Consider the following 23,762-nt stretch of genomic DNA (forward strand, 5'->3'; position numbering starts at 1 on the left):
CAACAAATCAAGCCTTCTGCCTGGATGGCCACCTCTCTTGCAGATCGGCTTTCCATTGTGGGAGCAAAATACAGAAATCGACAATAGAATTTGGATTTGCCAGCGAGCTCATTTCAGGGCCCTATTTTAGGGAGGCTGGCAGGGTTCTCAAAATTGTGGTTCTAGGTCTTTGCTCCAACCCTAGAGATGTCTGCATTCTAGACGCATCTGTGACTCATCTTCTCCCAGGCTCTGTTACTCAGCTACTCGGAGTCATGGAAAACTGCTCCCACCAGGCCCCGGACTTGAAAGAGACAAGAGACAAGGGCTGTTTATCCAGGAAACTGCCAGAGTGTGACCCACCTGTCTGCCTCACGGTGTGCAGAGCACTGCTTGGGCCACCACATCGGCTCCATGAGGTCCACAAACAGACCAGACACCAAGTGCCGAGAGCCCTTCCCAGGCAAGGAGGTGAAGGCCATGGTCTACAACAATGCTCAGCCCCCAGAACCACCCTGCGTTGCAGGGGCCCCTCCAGACCTGTGCTGTCCAAATTACATCAATTTATAATTTAAATTATATGCAACAAAAACTTCAGGTCCTCAGTCACGCAAGCCACATCTCAAGGGCTTAGCAGCTAGTGTGCCCATGTGGCTAGTGGCTACCATACTGGCTGGTGCAGATGGGACCTTCCTTCCCTCACAGGAGGTTCTACTGGGCCGCACTGCTCTAGGGAGACAGTGAGGGACCGAATTCTGAGTGTCTTCCGTCCACGATGAAAACAGCTGAACAAATGAACATCTCCTTGAGAATGACCTAAACAGGTATTTTTGGGAAAAACCACATCCCCGTTGAAATTACCAACGAGCCTAGATGTGTGGCTGTAAGTTCCAGCCAATCTCCTTTTGATCTGTTAGCGAATGCCAGCAGATTATAGCTTCCTAGCCCCTCTTCTAAGCAATCATTTATTTTTTGCTTCCACTGCAGAGGAGCTTAACGTCGGGGAACACTCGGTCAGGATTTCACGGGGGCTTCTCAGTACGAGTGCAGGTAAGAATGCTTTTCGCTAAAGTGCTTTAGCTGGTCAACAGCGTCTCTCCTTTTCTGGGCTCGCCCAGGGGAAGCTGCCCTTCCAGGCCCCAGCGATGCACTACTTCTCTAACACTGGTATCAACATGTTAAATAAATAGCGTGTGCCCAATGAGGCCACGAGAGCTCAAGGCAGTAGGATTATGTGGCTGAGGGCAGAGAAGGCTAAGGGGAATCAAATATATCAACAATCAACTTTTATTAAGTCCACTTTCATTAAGAAAAACTAGAGAGATGCTACTGCATTGAGCTGGATAACTGTGAACAACCCGTTGCTGCTGCCAGGCCGTGGAACACAGTCTGAGGGGCTGCAAAAGACCTTTCCTAAGGGTCTCAGTTGACTTGGTTTTGTCCTGCTCGAAGGTGGGGAGATCTGGACCAAGGGTAACGCTGCCCCTTCTCTCTTTCATTCTTTTTCTGGAATTCCTATTGGACTGATTGTCCTATGATTCAGGGTGTGAAAGCTGAAATCAACACAGGTGAAGGTTTTCCCCAAGGATGTCTGCAGCCCTATCAAGACTGATCAAGAAAGAATAACTGTGCAACTACATGCTCATCAGTCTCCCTTTGATGAGACCTCCCAAAGTATGGAGATGGTCTTAGAGGATATTTAAAAATTCGTTCCACAGGGTCCAAGTCCTTTGTTGGTTGTCTCAGATCCCTCACGACAATGTCAGCTCCCCGAAATCAGAGGCTTTGTTCTCTGTTGCATCTTTAGCGAATAGAACAGTGGCTGGCACGTAGCAGGTACTCAATAGTATTTGTTGAATGAATGAATTTTCACATTTTAATGGTTTATAGTCTCATTTCTAAAAAAACTCCCTAGAAGTGCCATCTATTTTTTCTGCTCTTCCAACAATAAAAGTTTAAATCACCGAAACCTCATCTCATTCCATTCATTCATGAATTTTTAAAAAATGTTTTTCTGCAAGAGCCAAGTTCATCAGCTAAATTGTTGTTGGTGGTGACGGCAGCGATTCCAGGACTAGCATGCGGGCTTAGTGCGCCAAGGAAATGGTGACCTATGTGACCGGTGGGGGCACGTCAGGCCATCCCACCAAAGGATTACTCTGCCCAGTGCCACACTACCACTTCAAAGGGAGAAAGCACGAAGAAAGAGAGAAACGGTCTTTGATGATGGAGTCAAGGGCTTTAGTCACAGCACAGCACATGGCAGTCTCCTCATCCGGAGCGTCCAGGGGCCCAGGGCGCCAAGCTGTGCAAACGGGAGGAGCGGAGGGCAGCCCAGGGAGTTTCCAGCTGGGCCTTAGAGAAGGCTCAGCAGGAGACTCCGGCCTGGCTGGGGAAGCAACAGGCCAAGCAGACTGCGAGACTGTGAGCTCCTTCCCTGCATGCTGTGCCCGGTTCACCCTTCTGCCTGGACCTCAGGCAGAGCCGGTTACTGGCTGGGGGACACATTTCAGGACCTCTTAGGAGCCCCTGCTTGGCAGGCATATGGATGCCTCCCCATAGGGCTGTGGGATTCAGGAGGGCTAGGGGATGATGGGGCCTGGAGTCCAGCTCGTGGATCTTCATCAGAAGGTGGCAACTCAAGAATAATCCAGTTGCCACAGCACAAGTCACATCTGTGGGTCTAGCTGGGTTCTCAGCCACGGGTAGTAAGGAACTCCAGGGGGTATGGTGTTGGACACCTACCGGGTGATAATCTGCCCTGGCGCTCCTGGTGCCTTATTAATAACAGCTCCCAGTTTGAGCACATACTATTGTATCTTGCTGGTCTGAAGACTCACATCAGTGCCTCTGTGACCTGGGGTTGGGCTGGATGGGGCCGGTGGCGGCGGCGGGAGGGCTGTGTCAGGTGCCTGCTTTACTGTGGCTCGGGGAAGTCCTAACCGGAACGTGAGAGCACAGGGGAAGAGCTGGGGCAGGTGAGGAAGCCTCTGGCAGGCCTCACACAGCCATCCCTCCGTGAGCAGGCACTGCACGGAGCAGACGGAGTCTGCGCAAGCACAGGGGCCTCTGCAGGTGCTCTCAGGAAGGGGCTGCTCGGGTCTGCCCACCACTCCCCCTACTGGCACACACGCCTGCCCAGGCCAGTTGGCTCTTGGGGTCTCATGGCAGGATTCTGGCATTTCGAGGCTGTTCCTTCCAAATGGAAAGCCCCTGGCTCACTCATCCTTCTCACCCTGACTGAAAGGCCTCATTCCTCACACTGGCTTCCAGTCCTCATCATGCGCTCTCGAAGCACCTGGAGTCTCTGTTACGCTGAATGAAGTGTCTGTGCGATTAGCTGATACATGTTGGTCTCTCCCGATAGACTACCAGCTCCATGAGGGCAGGAATCATGTCTGCTTGTTAAATTCTGTGTCCCAGGGCTAGCCCAGGGCTGGATATGCAGTAGGTGCTCAAAGACTATTTGCTGATGAATGCCTCCTGCCCTCCTCCCTGCCTGGGCTCCCATTATGAAACCATGGGTGCCCTTCTGTTCCGGGACCCAAGCCTAGGTGTCTGTGGAGATGTCAGCCTGGGCCCTTCTCAGACTCAGGACCACTGAGCACGGGTGCGCTTTTGCTCTTTGTTGACTGACATGAGCTGAACTGGCTCTACTGCATACCTCTGCTTCTCCCTGATGAAAACCAGTGCATCTTCCTAGCATGCATGTATCAAGTTAGACTCAGAAAGGTGGGTACTTCCTGAAGATTTGGATCCTAAGAAGTCTCCCATTTTATGCTCTAGAGCTCTACATTCATTTTAAATTCAAGACTCCAAAAGCCGGCAGGTGGTAATGGGTTCAACTCTTTTTCTTTTCTGTTCTAATTTTTTTCAGAGATGGGGTTTTGCTATGCTGCCCAGGCTGCAGTACAGGGGCTATTTACAGGTGAGGAGATCCCACTACTGATCAGCACACAGGAGTTTTGACCTGCTCTGTTTCCAACCTGCGCAGGTTCACCCCTCCTTAGGCAACCTGGTGGTGCTCCAGGCCTGGGAGGTCACCATATTGATGCTGAACTTAGTGGTAAGTAGCTGGGACTATGGGTGTGCACCACTGTGCCTGGCTCAACTTTTTTTTTTTTTTTTTTGAGACAGAGTCTCACTGTGTTGCCCGGGCTAGAGTGCCGTGGCGTCAGCCTAGCTCACAGCAACCTCAAACTCCTGGGCTCAAGCAATCCTTCTGCCTCAGCCTCCCGAGTAGCTGGGATTACAGGCATGTGCCACCATGCCCAGCTAATTTTTTGTATATATTTTTAGTAGTCCAATTAATTTCTTTCTATTTTTAGTAGAGATGGGGTCTCGCTCTTGCTCAGGCTGTCGAACTCCTGAGCTCAAACAATCCGCCCGCCTCGGCCTCCCAGAGTGCTAGGATTACAGGCGTGAGCCACCGTGCCCGGCCCTCAACTTTTTTCTTTAAGGCTTGATTTCAACATTTTAAAGTATTAATTTGGAGTTTCCTTGGAAAAACAATATAGGGTAAAAACCAAATGAAAAGTATTTTTTAAAGCAGGAGTTAAGCAATTGTCTTATAGTCAACCAGGAAATAATTCTTACTGATTTTTTAAATGAATTTTTAATAATAATTACACTCTTACAACTAGATATATTTAATTTAGGCTCTTTGACTTTTTCTATCAACAAGTGCATTCCTATACACCATACTGTTTTAATTACTGTAGCTTTGTGTTACATTCTGATATTGGTCAAACTAGTCTTTTCTCATTTTTCTTTTTAAAAACATTTTCTTATTTATTCTCACATATGTCTTCTTCCAGGTAAGTTTTAGAATCATCTGGCCAACTTTTAAAGAATTAGGGTATGATTTTTCTTTGAAACTCTACTAAACCAAAAAAATTAATTTGAGAAGAATTAACATCTTGGCCATTTTTAATATTCTCACGGCTTCTCTCTCCATTTTATAAAGTTCCTCAAAATAGCTTTAGCTGCTCTTGTTATTTCATCCAACAAGGAGATACAATTCTTTGTAAGAGCAAGAAAAGTTTTATAAATTTAAAACTATGCCAGGAATGATTTAAACAGCAGCAAATCTGAAAATGCAGAAAGGGCTTATCAAACAATATAGAAGAGGGGCTCTTAACCAAACCAAATGAAAACCCATTAAAACTAGACAGCTCATGTGCCTGAATGGAATTTTACCATTAACTACCATTTATCCCATTTAATTAGTATTTTCCTGACACACAATAACTTCCACTCAAATACGGTTCTCTCGCCTTTAAATTTCTAATTATTGTTGCGACCCACGCTATTACGCATCTCCTCTGCTTTCTCCATCTTTCACGCCATTTAAGCGGTAAGATTTTCAATTACCTACGCGGGAAGGACAGAGATACCTTTAAGGGAAGGGGCATAATATGCAACTCAATTTCTCTAAAAGCCAGGAGAAATCATTTTTAGTCAGAACAAACACACTTTGTCTTTCATCATTTTTTTTTTTTTTTGGCAAATAAAGAGTAAAACAGGCTATTTAAAACATCCATTTAAATGCAAATTTTGATATCCCAAGAGAAAAATGTTAATCATTTAAATAGACAGGATTATCACCCACCCTTACCACTTCCCCTCCTCTCTCAAGTTTTAGAAAATGTAGCCTTAGCCCACATAAGTTAAGCCAGCCAGGAGTTCTCAGGTCTTCAGAACTCCTGCTCAGCTGAGGCAGAGGGAGAGACTTTGCTTCCTTTTGAGGAAGGGAACAGAAAAAGGAGAAACTAGTATCACGTATCCTAGGAGCCAGGCACAGGGCAAGATATTCATTTAATCACCACGATGGTCTCGGAAGGGAATTATCATCCCCATCTACAGATGAGGAAACTGAGGCCCGGACAAGTAAAACAGCCTGCTCAAGTGATAGGTGACCCCCGCTGGGAGTACAGGACGCCACAGCCCTCCCAAATCCATGGCGACCGTCCGGTCCAGACTCACCCAGCATCCCCATGCCCAGCATGAACGCATCCATGGTGTAAGGCAGTCCCCGGGCCCGGCCTCTCGTCCCAGGTGGGAACATGACTTCTTTCGGCTGAGCTTTCTTACATTCTACCTGTTAAACAGAAAGGCGAACAAATGAGATGCAAATGAATTCCACATAAATGTCAAATGCAGAACCGATCTGGTTACGAGCTAAGTTATTTTTAGCTTTGCTCCTTACTCACTGTAAAAATAGCCGTGCCGAGTAAATGGCCTGCAAAATAAATATTTAAGAAAACACGCCACTTGTGCACTTGTGCTTTGGAAAAACCTACAAGGATGAAATTGGGTTCTGGAGGGGCGGCAAGGACATAAGCTAGAGGTACACACGCATGGGCTGAAGTTCAGCCTGAAGCATGTGCAAAAGGTGCAATAGTTAAGGAGGCAGACGACGGTTGCTGGATGTGTCTGTGAATAACGACAACAACAACAGTAATAATAATCCCTCATGATTGGCCCTTCAAATATTTACAAATTCCTATGACGTCGTTCCTTTAGGCTAGTGCTCCTCACATGAGCCCATCTGATTCTAACTCTTATTAAATAAGCCATTTAGCTCCATTTCACAGATGAGAAAACCGAGCATCAGAAGGCTTGTGTTAACATGTTGAAAACCATCCCCAGCAGGTGCAGGCCTACACACCGGATCTTTTACAATTTCTAGGTCAGCGATGCCGCCATTTCCACAAAACCTGTGCCAGCAAACTCCCGAGGGAAGTAACAAGATTAGACACCGATTCTGTTCATCTGGATTACTGGTTTCTCATTTTGCAGCTACATCTTCAAGTGGTTGCTAATCTTTCCTTTCTGTTCCCCTTCTGACTCTAAAATTTCTTAATCCTATTCCACTTGCACACCCAGAGGTCACTTATTTAACAACCTTAATTACATGAAACGTGAATCTCGGGAAATAAGTAAAAAATGCAGCCAGCAGAAGCTCCTCTCCACTGTTTTAATGGAGAGCCTTAAGCTCGTGCTCAGTACTTACTTGCTTTTAGTTTACAGAGAAATTTAACCAGCATTTTGTCAGCTGGTCATCAATCCCATTGCTGATGAAATTGGGACGTTGTAGAGTAAGGCAGGGATGCTGATAGCAGCCAAAAGTAACAGCATGGCAGTCTGATAGTGATGGAAAAAAGACAAGAATCAGGTATCTTATTTAAAAAGCAGTCTGGGCCATATGGTACAGGAGCAAAAACTCCACGTGGCACAACAGCTGCTGAGGGTATCACTGTAACATGGAGAATTACTATTGTTCACAGAGCCCGAGACATCAAGAAAAAGTTAAATTGTGTGCAGTATACATTTTTTAAAAAGGGACCTATATGGGTTACCCATTTTGGAGATACTCTCATCCCAAATACTTCAATCCAAAAATATTTTAGTGCTTAAGGTTAGGGGGGATGCTTTAATTACTTAAAATATAACTCCTCTTTCTTCCAAGGCACCAGACGACAGGTATTATTTTTCCTCTTTCAAGAATAATAACCACAACTGCCTTAGCAAATGGACACAATGGTCCAACGTGCATGACTAATATGCTTCATACAAAGAGTTTTCATAGATTAAACGGAAAATGAACATCCCCAAAAGAGAAATGAGTAGAAGACATGGACAATTCACAAACAGCTAAGAAAGCAGCACACATCCCAAAAGTGAGATATATTTTTTTGCATACCGGATTGGCAGTGATGAAAAGATTGTTTGATGTAAAGGTTCCTAAGGGTATGGAAAAGAGGAGTGGAAATTGGCACATATTTTTTCTGGAGGGCAGTCTGACAATGTATCAAAAGCCATAAACGTACATAACCACCTAATAACCTTACCTCTAGGAATTTATCCTACAGGGCATATGGATAAGCTATTCACTACAAGCATTAATTATGGCTTTTTTATAAAAAAAGATACACCCTAAATATTCAATAACAGAGGATTAGTAAAGCTGAGTTTGGTTTATCCACACCGGTTGAATGCTAGGCAACTATGGAAAAGCACGATGATAACAATATGCACTGGGATTGGAAAACCCCTCAGTCCCAGGCAAACCAGGGCACTTGGTCAACTGTAAGAGGGAAAAAAAAAAGCAAATTACAGTGACTTTTTGGAAAATAAACATAAACATAAATGTATATGTCATAGAGGAAAAAAATACTCAAAAGATTTATCAGAGTTGTCTTAGATCAACTTTTTAAATTTCTATTGTGCATTTGCTATTGTTTATTTTCTAAGTTTTTTGCTAGGAACAAGCAGCAGGTTTTCATATGACAAAACAATAGATTGTCACCGATAGAACTATTAGGATATTATCATTGCAAGTAGGAGGGAAAGGTGATTAAAAAGAAATAAATTCATCCAAATAGAGCCTTTTAGGTTTCTCTCCTAAGCCCTGGGGTGACAACTGCCTCTGGGGACTCCAGAGAAGCAGGCTGAGAAAGCTCATTTGCATGAGCCTGCCCTGAGCCCCCAAAAATGGGCGTGCCCCGCACAGGCAGACAGATAATTACCTAACGCCAACACCACGATCGGGAATAATACCGCTAACCAGCTCACTTCCTAATAGCCCTATCGGTGACAATCTATTGCATTGTCTTATGAAAACCTGCTGCCTGTTCCTAAGCAACCTGATCAACGAAAATTTCAGGTTTATACAATTTTCATTTAGGAAACATAAAGGTTAACTGACTGTAATGGAAGTATTTTAAACAAACCCACCTACTCTTCCTCTCACTGAACAGGGCTGGCAGCTCTGTGGAATCCTGCTCTGTCTTTGCTGGTGGCATTTTGGGCAGCACCAACTGTGTGAGTTCTGCCAACCACACACCGTGTCAACGGTGAGCGCTCCCAGAGGCCAGAGGCCATGGCATACGCACTCTCTGGGGGACCCCCGGCCTGTCCTGGGCATTTGAGCGACAGGGAAAGGCAGCAGTCGCAGCAGGGAGCCTGGCCTGGCCTGCAGATTCTCAGGACCAGGAGGCCTGCCCACCGCCCCCAGCCCCCACTCCTGGAGACCCAGTCACTTAATTCAGTAACTCGATGCAGAGGAACCACACGTGCCTGGCAAGAGCTAAGCTTCGGGGGATGCACAGATACACGAGGCGAGCCCTGCCTCTGCGAGCTCGCATTCTAGTGACAAGGCACAGGCTCCCACTGGCTTGTCCTCCCAAGATCAACGCAAGTGCTCACGCATCGACCTGCCCCTCCTCACTTCTGGGCTTGTCAGTCTCTGCAGCCTCTTGAGTTAGACCACATCTGGGTCACCTACCCCTGCTATGCCCCCTGGGCCCTGCGCAGGCCAGAGAGCTCGGCATGAACGACCCGGGTTACAGTCAGAACCCAAACAGGGTAAGAACCAGTCTATTGCCTCAGCTCTAATCTCGTACTCGGGTCATCTGGCCACACGCTCTGTTCTAGATACCCAGTGCCGTGCAACAAACCGCCCCCGAAGTTAGTGGCTTTGAGCAACAATTTATCATTCTTCCTGAAGGTTCTGTGAGTTGCCTGGGCTCAGCTGGGCTCTTGCTTGTGGTCTCTCATGTCGTTGCGGTCAGATGGTGGCTGGGGATGGAGCCAGAGAAAGCCTCGACAGGGCTGGGAGTCCGAGAGGGCTCCTTCACTCACGCGCAGGCAGCCCGCGCTGGACAGGCTTGGGCTTCTGGCAGCACGGTGGCTGGGTTCCAAAGGGAGCGTCCCGAGCACAAGCGTTCCACAAGACTCAGGCAGAAGCTGCAAGGCTGTTTCTAACCCAGCCTTGGGACTCCCGGTGTTACTTCCACCACACTCTGGAGACTCCGGGCCAGCCAAGCTTGAGCACAGGAGGGGGCGGCCTAGGCCGCAGGGAAAATCTTTGGAGACGAGTGACCTCTTTAGGTTCATGGATGGCAGTGAGTGGACAGGGCAGGGGAGGCATTCCTTGCACCCTGGCGCCTGGCTGGCTGGGTCCTCGGGGCAGGGCACAGAGCTCCCTTCCCACTGCCACCCCACGGAGGCCCACCTGGCTCCTCGGCCAACAGAAACAAAACGGAGGTGGCCCTTACGGAGACTGGGCCTCTTGCTCTGGCTGTTTCAGCCCCAGCCCCTAAGACCCCTGTGTATGGTAAAGGCTCCCCACCACCCCCACCCAAAGGAAAGGCTCCTTCCCCAAGTGCTCTCCCGGGGCAGCCTTAGAGGGAGTGCAACCCGGAGGAGGCGAAGACTCCAAGTTCTAGTCCCTGAGTCTCTGCACCGACAACCAGCACAGTGGCTGCTGCTGTTTCAAACAGCAACTGAAGAGCAGCCTGCTGGAGGGGCGGACACATTCCACTCCAGCGTGTGCTCGTAGGACGCTTCAGAGGCCACTGGCGACCAGCTGCTCACGCCAGAAAGACTGGTCTCTGTTTTCAAGGTGTGCAGCCAGGAAAGCCACAGCACGACCCCACACAGGGGATGAATGCCAGGGTGTGTCACACACACCCCAAAGTAGGTGGGATTTGTTCTAAAATGTCATTATCCCAATGTGCTGCTTTGTGGGACAAACTGGCCTTAGAGGAGAGGGTGTGGACTCCTTGTAGTCCCCGTAGTTTTGGGTTTGGAATAACGACCTGCTGGAAACCTCTTTAGCCCCAGACGACTGGGCAGCAGCATGCTCCTCCAGAGGACAAACCACAGGCCCGATGGGCGCCTGCCCCGTGCTCACTAGGGCTGCTGTATCTGCTGCAGCCCGGGGTGGGGGCTCCTCCCAACGACATCCTAAGCAAATCAGCAAGGAGGTTTTTTGTTTCTAACTCTCTATTTAGACATAATTTCAAATTTACCAAAAAGTTGCAAGGATAGCATAAGGAATACCTGTGTATCTTTCACCAGTAGTCACCTACTGCTAACATTTTGTCACTTTTGCCTTATCATTTGCACATATTCTATTAATGTATCTGTATGCATGTATTTTTTTCCATTTGAGAGTAAGGTGCATACGTTATGATATGCATTTCTTAAATATGAGGGCATTTTCTTTTTTTTTAAAAAAACAGAGTCTCACTCTGTTACCCCAGCTAGAGTGTGTGGCATCATCATAGCTCACAGCAACCTCAAACTCCTGGGCTCAAGCCATCCTCCTGCCTTAGCCTCCCGAATAGCGGGGACTACAGGCATGTGTCACCACATCCAGCTAATTTTTCTATTTTTTGTAGAAACAGGGTCTTGCTCTTGCTTAGTTAGGCTGCTCTCAAACTCCTGGTCTCAAGCAATCCTCCTGTCTTGGCCTCCCAGAGTGCTGAGACTACAGGCGTGAGCCACCGCACCTGGTCCCAAGGCATTTTTTTATGTAATCACAGCAGAGTTAATCAATCTCAGGACATTTAACATTGATGCAATACTTTAATCTGCCTTCCGTATTCCTTTTTTGTCAATGGACCCAACAATGTCATGTATAGCTATATGCCCATTGTACAGAACAGAAAACTGAGGCTCAGACTTCAGACACCGAGCCTGTGGCACAGACAGATACACACGTGGTGGAGCTGGGATTTTAATCCAGTCTGCCTACAGCCACAGCTCAAGCCAGGAGAGCAGGCCCTGCACCACCCCCTCTCCCTGGGGGGAAATGCTTAGCACTGACTTTCAGGCTGCTCGGGTTTCTGTGGGGATAGCTTCCCTGCAGCTACTCTGAGTGGCTGCTCCTGCCTAACAGATCTGAAGCCCTTATAAAGGTTAAGTTCACTGCTCTGGCATCTTTGGGGACAGAGGCTGGCAGTCTGAGGAGTACACCAAGCTTTGGGACATGAGAAGGCTTTTGTTTTCCCCTCGTCTCCAAACAAACAGCCCCAGTCAGCACGCAGCCTTGCGGGCCAGAGGGAAACCCAAGCCCTGTACCTGCGGCCTTGAGGTACCACCCTGGACAAGGAAACTCTGTTTGGCCTGAAGAGGCCAGTGTTTGCAGCTTCTCACTCCCAACAGGCCGTGGTAGAGACTATTTACTCCTCCAGGGAGAGAGGCCTATTTCAAAGGATAAAATCCTCCAGTGCTCAGAGCTCAACCTTGACCGTCTGACTGGCTGGGCCTCTCGCGGCAGGCAAGGGGTCAGGGGGAGGAAATCTTGCAGCTTCCAGGGTGGGCACTTGTCCCTCCATGGACCTTCCTGACACTGGGCTGGCCCCGATCAGCTTGACCTCCTTTCTGACTGAAGCTGCAGCTCCTCCCCAGCCAGGTTCTGGTGGATTTGAGGCTAACACTGCTTTTCTACAGCCCCAAGTTGACCATCTCCTCTGGCCACTGGGCCCTGAGTGCCGTCCAGGGAGACAGTGCAGGGAAGGGGAGATGATACACAAGTGGAATGACTCAGGGTCTTGCCAGACAGCTACACACATCTTACCACCGAGGCAGGAGCGGGGAGCCCACCTCCGGAGACCACCCGCCACACGCACATCCTGCACGGCCTTTGCCATACAGAGGCCACAGCCCTTCTTCCTCCTGGTCACTGCTCTCCTGCCAACACAAGCCTTTCCAGAGACTCCCCAGAAGGCAGGACCCTTTTTGCAGGGCTCTTGCCTGTTCATAAGCAAGACTCAGAGGAGACCGGCCCTCCAGCAACTTGCAGAGCAAGGGAAACAGACACAAGGCAAGCTCTAGAGCAGGGTCTCGGCTCAACTCCCGCGCACCCGCGTGGCGCCCGGCACGCGTCGGCCTCGCAGGCAGGACGGGCTACAGCATGTGCAGGCCCCGCCACAGAAGGAAGCTGGGGGCTTTTTGCTCAACAATTATTATGATTTTCAGGACAGCAACAAAGAGCAGAACATTAAACCAGCGTGGGGCCCTTCTGGGGGCAGGGCCATGACACTGCCAAGAGACAGCTGTTGAGTGAGCGCTGAAGAAAGGCTTAGGGAGCCCGAGGTGAGGGCGTGGCACACACATAACCCGCGGAGGGGAGGCCAGGAGGGCAGGCCCCACGGCTCTCGTTCATGGTGAGCTTGAGGTGGCCGTGCTGAGCGTCACTTCAGAGAGCCAGGCCGCTTCTTCTCAGTTGTAACGTCTGCTGCAGAATTGCGATCCCATCGAGTTGCTCTTCTCACCCAGGGCCAGAGGCAGGATGGGTTCACGACCAGCGTGAGTGCACGGCTGGGTGAGGGCAAGGCCTGAGACACCATCGTAGGCTGGGGCTGGGGCAGCAACCGCACCCCAGACATCGGGCAGCTGCGCTGGGAAGACCTGGCCCTTGAATCTGCCAGGAATGAGGGTGCCTAAGCCTCCCGCAGGCTCCTTCCCCTCACTGGTGCAAGCCCTTCTGCCCTCTGCTAACTCAGACAGGCTTCCTGGCCGGTCACTGTTGATACTGGAAAGTGAGCATAAGAGAGTCCTGCGCTCTGTTCCCCCTCCCTTGCCCAGACATTGTCATCAGGCACCGTCCTTGTGCGTGGCCAGGTGGCAGAGGACCCACTTGTACATGATAACTTGTCCTGTTCCATTGTAAAGAGGTCCTCACGGATACGGGGCCCCCCCATAGAGTCCACAGAGGAAGGGGTTACTGTGCATGGAGATGCCTGCTTAGGTAGGGTGAAGGCAGCCAGACGAACGCCCACCTTCAAGGACACATGCCTGTTATGACCCATTTGCAAAAGGCACTGCGAGTCCTGTAGGATTTATAATCGTCACTGAGCAGGAATGCTCTGGGGAGGAAGGAGCACATGTTTGTTGAGCGCTGGGCACAGTCACAACATCCCTGTGTGTGCACGCGCATGTGTGTGCGTGTGTATGTGTGTATGTACCTAATGCATATTTTCATACGTCATATAACATATACACATAATGGATATAAAACACAGTGCCTGGCACCCAGACGTCCTCAAAAATGTCCACTGTTCTCAACTCCTTCCCTGAATCAAGGCCTCGTTTCCTCTGTGAGATGGCCTCACTAGTCCCCCAGTTACGGTGGAAAGGGAAACTGAGGCTCCGAGGAATGTCTTGTCCAAGGTCACAGAACACAGCCAGGATCCAATCGTAGGTCCCCCAACTTCAAGACCCCTGCTCCCCATGCTCACAGACCTGCTCCGATACCTGCCACCTTCACCCAGCCCCCAAGGCCCATGCAGGAGCTAGTTCCACCACTACGCCATTCCTCATTCCAGCTTCCAGAATCAACATCATCCACTGTTTCCTCTGCTGAGTGTTTCATCAAAATCGGTGACGGCAAAGTGAAGGAGGTCACAAACCCGTAAGATTAAGCACCTAGTATTTGCCAGGCAGGGGCTGGGTGTGGACACAGATGAATATGGTGAGATGTGGTTCTGTCCTCGGAGGTGCCTGGTATCTTGGCAACGGGTGGAGAGGGGCTGGTCCCCAACATCGCTGAGAAACAGGCCCCAATAACCACAGCCTCCCAGCCCGCGCAGAGCAGAGGGTGGGGGTCTTGTCTGTTTTGCAGCCATCTAGCCTAGCGGCTCAGCCTCCTGGCTTTCAATCTCTGCTGCACCCTTGCTGGCTCTCTGAGCTGAGACCAGCTGACTACCTCCTTCACACCTCAATCTTCTCATCTCTACCACAGAGTGACAGTAGTGCCTCCCCCCAGGGGCTGTCTGAGCTAATCCTATAAAGGGCCTGCACTGGATGAAGTTGGCTGAGTCACACCTTACCCTCTCCACGTGGAGCCCAGGTGAGTGCCTTTGAAGGTGCTCAAGCCAGCTCACATCTGTGTTCACTCAAATCCTAAAGACTGGGAGCAAAGAGGCAGAGAGAAAGCAGCTGCCTCCCCAGCGCGCAGACTCCCGCACACCCCAGTGCCTTTCTCCCTGACCCCCACCTGCCGGCCTGGCACACCCCATCTCCCTGCTTTGCTCAGCAAGGTGTGCAAGCCGAGCTTCCCAGGCTGTGCTATTTGGGGGAAAAAGCTGATGGTGGCAGCAGCAGCTGTCCTCTTTTTCATTTCTGGGAACCTGCAAGGGCATTTCAAAGTGAAAAGAAACCTCTGCCTCCAGCAGGTGCCCACATTCTGCCACAAGGCTGGGCGATGCTTACCCCAGCTCAGGGTGGGCTTGGTCAGAGGCCCTGCACGGGGCCGAACTTCATTTATTTAAAAGAGAGAGAAAATGAAATAAAAGGTGCAGTTTGAGTCTTGGCTCAAGCCTCCCAGGCCAAGAGAGGTCAGAGGAAGATCCAGGGAAGAAAGTCCCAGGCCCCAGGGGAGGAGCAGACAAGAGGTGGCCAGCCCCCTGCAGTGGTCTCCATGCCCCCTCACTCCTGCACCCTGGGTGTGCGTGTGCGTGTGCGTGTGCGTGTGCGTGTGTGTGTGTGTGTGTGACGCCAGCAGCAGCATGTGTGGAAAAGCCCAGAGGCCCTGGGCAGCGCACTGAGGACACCACCCTCCCCTGCTCCCTGCACGACCTCGCCAGAGGCCAGATGAAGGGCAGACGGCCACTCCCTGCAGGCCAGATTACTTCTGCCTAAAGAGCAAGGAACATGTGCCACCAAACCACCCAGCCTCCCCTTTCCCTCCTCCCCGGGCCTCCCCCAGCACGCACATCGCTCCGCTCTCACTGACGCAGACCGCACACACCAGCATGTGCACGCGCGATGCGTGGGGGGCAGGATCGCTCCCTCTCCACGTAAACACCAGATTCATTTATTAAATGCCGCTCTGGCATTTCCTTTTCTGCCTTCATTCTGCTTGTTTAATATTGCATTTGACATTCTCATTTTATAAATGGCAACAGAAGCAGAATGGATGGCTAAAATTAGCTTACGAGCAAGAGTGATGCTACAAATAGGATCGCGGATACAGAAGCCTAGTTAATTCCACCCACATTACCCACCCCCCACACACACATACACCCTACCACCACTTTGGGGCTGGTTCCCGCCTGAGTTCTCAGTCTGCAGGGCTGAGGAGGAGCAGCTGGAGTGGGGTGTGAGCCTGGCCGAGCACCCCGCCAGGTGGCAGGGCCACATGCTGGCCTAGCCTGGGGCCCTCGGTGGACACTCCAGCACCGCAGGGAGGCTGACTCAGGACTCACCTCCCCTCTCCTCCTCCTGCTGCTCCCTCCCCAGATGCCCCTGTTCTAAGGGTCAACCCTCCGGGTGTGCCCTGGGCTGAAGGGTGGCAGGCCTGAGATCTGCCAGGCTGTGCTCTTAGAAGTGGGTTTTTCAGAACCTCCCCAAAGGATGATTCAGCGGAAGGGTCCCAGCTTTGCACAAATCACATCAAAATCAAAAATCACATGTCTGGGCTGTCCTGTTGTGTCTGGAGGATGTGCCCTTCTCTCCCAGGACCACCCCCAACCAGAGGCACTGAGAGCAGCACTCCCACGCTCCCCTCCTTGTCTTGGAGACTCGGGACCCAGGCCTGCCCAGGCCCTGCGCACTTGCATCTTACCGACCTCTTATAGCATGTCAAGGACCGCCTTCCCTGAAGATTACCTTATTCGATCCATAAAATGATGAAGAATGATGATGATGATGATGAAGATGACAGTAAAAAGATCTGTCACTTTGACAGAGCGTGCTATGGCCTGGCTCTATTCCAAACCCGTTACAAGTTCTAAGTCACAGCACTCTCCGAGGTAGGTGCCTGTTTTACAGAAGGGGGAACTACGGAGCCAAAGCAAGGAAGTTCAGCAACCTGCCCAAGGTCACAAAGCCAGGAAGTGGCAGCTCACTGCAGGGTGTTCAGCAGTGAGGGCTTGAGGCAGCCTCTGCCAGGAAGTCCTCTGGGGTTGACAGCACCAGCTCTGACCATTCTTCCTTCCCCACCTGGTGGCTCCTCCTAAGAATGAAGGCAGATACTTTCTGCAGGTCCTTATCCCAAACCCTGGTGTCTGTTTGGGGCATCTCCTTTCTACTCTGTCTCTGACTAATAAAATACTAACTCAGTAATGAAAGTGGCTAACACTCGGCTAGCAGCCTTTCACTGGGCCCCTGAGACAAGCAGCACCCCGACCGGGCCACCAGGCCACTCTGCGCTAGATTAGTCCTGCAGGCCAAGTCGGGCTGCTGCCTGTTTTTGTAAATAAGGCTTTATTTGAACACAGCCACGCCCATTCATTTACATATCGCCTGTGGCTGTGTTTGTGCTACAGTGGCAGAGCTGAGTGGTTGGGACAGAGACCGTTTGGGTCCCAAAGGCTCAAATATTTAACCATCTGGCCTTTACGAAAAGTTTTTTGGCCCCTGGCTTAGGCCAAGTGGAGGAAACCTGAAGTTACCAAGGGCTCATTCTTTCACGGCTACCAGATTACATGCCCTGCAACAAGACAGGCGGAGTCCTCCCAGGACTTTGCATCAGCCCTATTCTTCCCATTTTACAGAGGAGGAAACAGGTGCAGGGAGGTGGGGCGCTCGCCTGTGGTCACGGAATCACCAGTGATGGACCTGGGACTTGGGCTTGGGGCCAAAGCTCTCGTTGCCTCTAAATGACCCCGCAGGCCCTGACTGGGGGACAAGGACATGCACACCTCACTCAGGAGGAGATGATGCACGCCTCCCACATCTTCTACAGTTCGGAGGGGAGGGGTGTGCTGGGGGCGGTCCCTGGCACTGAAAGCTTCCTCTGGGAGATCTGGCGTCCGTCTGACCATAAAGAGAGGTGGGGTGGTGCCGAGACCACAGATCGGTCTGGGGACTCAGGTGCCAGGCCCAGCTCCACCCCCGGGCTCCTTCCTGCTCACACTGGATGGAGGATTTATGACCCACAACTCCTGCTTTATCTATTAGCAGTGATGTTCATCTGGTGCTTCTCAGACTTTCATGTCCACACAAATCACCAGGGATTTGTCAACATGCAGAGTCTGTTCAGTAGTTCTGGGGTGGGACCCGAGACTCTGCATTCCTAACCCACTCCCCAAGGCTGCCAAGGCTGCTGGCACATGCACCACACGTGGATGACCAGGGTCCAGGCCTGCTTTCATTCCAAGACAGTGGACAACCAAAATAGCTGTACCCACGAGTTGCTTAGGAAAGTTTTGTAAATGCAATCACCTTAAAGGAATAAGAAAAAGGACTACTTAGGTGCCCTGGTCCCAGGCACCTTTCAAACTGTACCCCCAGCTCTCACCCAACAAGGGTGGTGCCACCTCCCCGACATCACTTTGAGGCGAGGGCTGCGCCAGGCCTCTGAGGAAACCCGGAGGGAAACTGGCTCTTTGTCAATTCCCACCTCCCTTCCCGCAGCTGCCTGGCTCCTCAGGAGGCTGCTTGCAGGCTGGGCTCTGGCGACTAATCAAGCAAGTGTCCCTGCGGCTTGGGGGCTGCTTCAATCAGGGGGACACAGTGGGAGGCGTTATTAGCCGCGCCCACGCTGGGGCTCGCAGAGTGGCCAGAGAGGAGCCCCTCTCCGGAGGGTCGCGAGGTGGCTCTGTGTGTGCATCAGTGTGTGTTCATTGATAAAGGGCCACGTTTGCATTTCACTGTGGCCTGGAGCTCGCGTGGGTGTGGCCCTGAGCCTGCGTGGGTGTCAGCTCCTGGCCCATACCCATCGCCCATCACTTACTGCCTCTGCGGCAGCGGAGGAAGCGGCCTGGAGATCCGTGGCCAACTGGGACCTCTTGAACCCATGCTTGGCCCTTCTCCTTAGCTGGGAATCTGCCCTTAGGAGAACACGGAACCACATGGGCCACAATATGGCTGACTGGGAAGGGGCAGTCAGTGGCCTGGGAAGGCCCGTAGCCCCCACGAGATGACCTTTAAAGTCCCTTTAGGCCCAAAGAGGAAGTGGGTACAAACTTGAGCCATGCAGTATAGCTTTCTGGGCTTGAATTCTGGGGCTGCCACTTGCTGTGCGACCTTGGGCAAGTTGCTAACATCTCTCTGCCTCGCCTTGCCTATCTGTAAAATGGGGCTAATGATTAGCACCTACACCAGAGTATAAGTGATAATCAAATGAGACAAGATGCATACAGTGCTTAGCAGAGGATGTAGTTTGTACCCAAAGATGTCAGTTTTTGGGGGAATCTCTGTGTGAGAGGGTGTCACTCCCCCTGCCACCACCCGGGAGAGCACCTCCTTAAGTCAGGGCCTGTAATCGGGAGTGTGTGTGTGTTGGGGGGTTCCTGTGATCCCTGGTTCCAGAAGAAGGCAGCCATCCTGGCCCCTGCAGGCAGAAGCACTCCTGCCTGCAGCTGGCTCTCCTGCATGGCAGAGAAGAACCCTCATTTTTTAAAATGCCAGGAGTCTCACCAACCAAATTAGATGGGAAACGGCTTTGGGAACGATGATGTGCCTCACAGTCACGTGGTCCCTCAGGAAGCCCTTTATTCAGTCCACAATTATTTACATAGGTGCTACTAAGTGCCAGGCACACAAGGTTAAATCAGGAGACTGGATTCAAGTCCTATCTCCGTGACTAATCGGCGGGAAGACCTTTCTTATCTGCAAACAGGAGAGAACTGCAGCTCCAGCATGTACAGGGGGCACCGCAGCTATCTGCCGGTTCCTGCCGAATCCCAGGAGACTGCCGGGGTTCGAGGAGATCGGCCTGCAGTTTCGCAGCGCAGTTCAGTTTACAAAACACTCCTGTGTGCATTCTAACAACCGCCGTGCTCCTGCTTGGCAGTCCCTGAGTTTTCAGAGTCTTTCTGGATCGCTCATTTGAATTCTATTCATAGCACAGTTTAAATTCATTTCCTTTTCTTTGGGCCTCAGAAGTAGAAAGCAGTATTACAGAATCCAAAGCAATGCAGGATTTGGGCTCCTCTACCAACACCCTTTAAATTCCATTCTTCTTCAGAGGAGGGGAGCTGGCTAGAGGAGGATCTTTCAACAACGATGACACGGGCGACACAGACGATGGCAAGAGCTCACGTTTATCAAGACCGCGCCCCACGGCCGGCGCCATGCTAATAAGCCCTTGGTCCTGGTATCTCGCCCCATCTCCAACAACCCAGTGAGGTGCTACCGTGACCAGCCCTGTCTTCCTGGAGCTCAGTATGGCCCAGTGACCTACTTCAAAGTCCTCTCCCCGTGCCTCTAAATTCCTCCCTGTGGAGCTCACAACTGCTGGGGCTGAGCTGGGAACCTGGACCAGCACCTCCAAAGCCGGTGACCCTAACCACTCACTCCCACCTCTTTTTCTTCCTTGTCTACTTCCATTCTTGCTAGTGTCTTAAAGAACAAGTACTAGCCCCAAGCTGAAAAGAAAACAGATACTCTTTTGGTACAAACCCAGTTACCTGCACCTGACATCGTCAACCTCTACCTAGGTGGAGGAGGGGATAAAGGTGAGACAACTGGAGACATGGTTGCAAATGTCTCCGTTGTCAAGCCGGCCTATACGCACTCTTTCCGTGACTGAAATTCTACCTCTGATTGCTCCCTGGGCCTTCTGGGCATTCCCCCTCCCATACCCTCAAACAACTGTCTACACAGGTCATCTGGCACCAGTAAGCTCAAGGCCTATGCTCCTTCACGATCTGGGTAGCCCTGGGGCCTATCCCCTGGGCCTCAGTTTCCCCACTGGAATGGCGAGGTGGCTGAAGCCCTTCTGCACCTGTGTCTCATGCTTGTTTCAAAGCCTGTCAGTAGTAAAGTGCTACACACGTGCATTCGAGGAGGCACGTGGAGCCAGCGGTCTCTTGTCGGTCTGCATCGGGCCTTTCCTGATGAACCGTTAAGTCCTGGCAGGACAGGACTGGCGTCTGCCAGCGCTTTCTGCTGCCTCTTCTGTTCCTCGCTGCCAGCAGCCTTCAAGAGTTTGTCAACGGCACACTCTGGCTAGGATAAACAAGGCATCCGGGCACCGGACCCAGGTTTCATTTAAGTCCTCTGTCTTTCTAGTTTTAAAAATAGCAACTAGTAACCTGCCGAGAGAAAGAAGTACCAATTGGAAGGCACCAACGTCTGGGGGGCAGAGAAAGCCTAAAGGGGCACTGTGTTATTCCTACACACTTACGTCCCTGGTACCATTTTAATGCCTGAGCTGATGCCTCCAACATACAGTATGCAAAGAAGGAGTATTTTCATTTCAGATGCATATGATGGCTAGGAACAATATGAACAATATTATTTTAGTGCCCTGGGAAAAAATTAGCAAGTCAAATATTGAATCAGGCCTGTAGCACCACATGCTAAGCAGATTGCTTTGATCTTATCCACACTAAAAGCTCTATTATTGAATTTAAAGTTGGTGAACACATATCAGACCAATATACTGTGCATATCTGAATGCATGTTTCAGAAGCAAAGAATGTTTTGACAAAAGGAAGAAAATATCAAAGTTACAGCTGCAGTTGAAACACAAATTTGCCCTCTCTCTTCTCTTGAGGCTGGAGGCTTCGCTGGCCAACCAAAATGTTTTTGCTCCAAAGGACCTGCTGATGGCCCCAGAAACACCTGCTGTGCTCCCATTATTCTAGAACCAACAAAAAATGGGTTTCTCACCCCACTACTCAGTTTGAAGGAAGGAATTTGAGTCTTGGAGGATGCGCATGGTCTGGCACCCTCTGGTGGCCATTCCTCTGGGAGACCTACCTGGCTCCCACACCTCCCGTAACCCAACCTCCCTTCCTCTTGAGGCTGCCGCAGCAGAAAAGAACTTTAAAGAACCAAAAGGGAGGGCAGAAAGCAGCTGATTATGAGGGTAAAGATGAACTGATCGCAAGCTGGTGGGGGGAGGGGGGATGTTAATTACCCAGCAGGGCCCAAGAGAGAAATGGTTTGGTGCGGTCAACTTCACATCTAGGACATACCCTCCAAAAGCCAAACAGCAAAATCACATCCTAAACCAGGGGTTGGCAAATTACAACCCATGTGCCAACTCTGCCCCCCCTGCCTGTTTCTGTAAAGTCCAAGAGTTAAGAATGATTTTTACATTTTTAAATGGTTAAAAAATTAATAATATCTTATGACACATGAAAATGACATGAAATTCAAATTTTAGTGTCCATAAATACAACTTTACCGAAACGCAGCCCACTCACTCACGTACGCATTGTCTAGGGACACCTTTGCGCTACACAACAGCAGAGTTGAGTAGCTGCAGTCAGCTGTGCGGCCCACAAAGCAGAAAACATTCCTACTTGGCCCTTTAGAGAAAGAGTTTGTCAACCCCTGTCCCAAGAACTGCCCCCCCCGTTCACAGGGCGGAACCCTGAGTCTGTCCCGCGCCTGCCCCCGCCCACTCGGCACGCAGATCGGCTGAAGCAGTCTGCAGGGCAGGGGTGCATACACACAGGGGAAGGGGCGTCCCGTTTCAGCGCAACCCCTGCAGACTTACCATTTTATTATTGATTTCATGGAAATGAATCTCACAGACTTTCTCCACAACATCTTCATTCTCAAAAGTGACAAAGCCAAACCCTAAAGGAAAAACGGAAAAGAGAAAACAGAGAGAGGGGGGTGAGTTCAGTTCTGGCAGGCCCCCACGGTTTCCTCTGACGTCCTGCAGTCCTGACAGGTTCCTGTCTGGGGGGCGGTCGGGGGATCCCTGGGAGGGCCTTGGGGCCAAGGCAATGATGTCTAATCTGTCCCGAGCACCCTTCCAACAGGGAGGAAAAGTTAATGATTTTACCCACATGCAGCGGGCACTGCGTGGTTTACGTTTGCCCCGAAGCAAACAAGAAATTTACTTGTCTGATATTGACAAGGGTCAGCGCCCCACGGCTCTCGGTGCCGGGGCAGGCGGGTGGGCTAGCGACAGCCTCGCGGATCACTGCGGGGCCACGCTTGCCCTTTCTGCCCGCAGCAGCGGCCAGCCTTCGGGTCGGCCTTCAGACGGAGGCGGTTATTTGTCCTTTTCTTCCTGAATTACTTCCTCTAATACCTCATCAGGACATCCTGAGGCCTGGAAGAAACTATTAAAAAGTTTTAGGCCTCTGTTCTGCGCGGGCATCCTTTTTCTACTGCTGCTTCAAAAGCGCTGCGGATTCAGGGCAGTTTAGGACCGTTTGATGCCTGCTGTCAGCCCGTCAGCCATCCGCTGTATTTACTCGGCTGGAGACTGGCTTTGCCAGACGAGCCGCACTGAAGAATTTTGGCAGGCGACCGACTGCTGCTCAGCATCCTGAGTTTCTCTCCCCACCCTCCTGCCCCTTTCTTTCTTCTCCTCCCGCCCCCGACAGTGTTTCCAGCATGCGGCCCCATCTGTGACCCCACTCTGCAAGTCCTGCTTTGCACACGGCCCCACGCAGGGAGGCACCCACCTCGGCTGGAAGGCAGGCAGCTGCAATGTCAGCGCTAACATGGCCAGGGAGCACAGCGCGTGGGTGCGGATGCTCCGACGGGGAGGCGGGAGACTTGGGTTCCAGTTCTGACTGGCATCTACTTTATGTTTAACCCTGGGGAGCCCCTTCCCCTTTCTGAGCCTCACCTTTTGCACCTGCAAATCCAGGTGGTGTGACTGCACGCCGGGTCCCACACCTTGGGTCACGAGGCTCTCTGCTATGGCCTCAATGTTTGTGTCCCTCACTCCCCCAGATTCATAGCTTAAAATCCTAACTCCTAAATGTGATGATATTAGGAGGTAGAGCCTTTGGGAGGTGATTAGGTCATAATGATGGTGCCTTTGTGAATGGGATTAGTGCCCTGACAGAAGGCACTACGGAGCTTGCCTTTTCTCTCCCAGCCACAAGAAGGTGGCTGTCTATAAACCAGGAAGTGAGCCCTCCCCAGAACCAATCAGGCTGGCACCCTGATCTCCGACTTCGAGCCTCCAGAACTGTGAGATAAACTTCTGTTGTTTCTAACCCATAGTACTTTGTTATGGCAGCCCCAACTATGACACTCTCCTCCCCAAAGGTATGAGGTATGAACCTGGCTGAACGCTAAGCCAGATGCACCAAGTGGGAAGACAAAAACCAAATGGCTGT

At 50.9% G+C, this 23,762-nt stretch overlaps 1 protein-coding gene across 1 annotated transcript in view; it reads right to left on the minus strand.

The window, feature by feature from the left end:
- The window catches only part of LOC105813644 (RNA-binding protein Musashi homolog 2), a gene marked incomplete at its 5' end in the record, with an annotated part of 75,483 nt that extends 53,229 nt beyond the window's left edge, over window positions 1-22,254 (minus strand). The window contains 2 exons of the mRNA XM_012648406.1: window positions 5,965-6,079; window positions 22,172-22,254. Of these exons, the coding sequence (XP_012503860.1) occupies window positions 5,965-6,079; window positions 22,172-22,254 (198 nt within the window). The remainder of the gene's footprint in view (window positions 1-5,964; window positions 6,080-22,171) is intronic.
- Window positions 22,255-23,762: the final 1,508 nt, after the last annotated feature.

Source organism: Propithecus coquereli, unplaced genomic scaffold (assembly GCF_000956105.1).
Source record: "Propithecus coquereli isolate 6110/MARCELLA unplaced genomic scaffold, Pcoq_1.0 Scaffold285, whole genome shotgun sequence".
NCBI classification, from domain to species: Eukaryota; Metazoa; Chordata; class Mammalia; order Primates; family Indriidae; genus Propithecus; species Propithecus coquereli.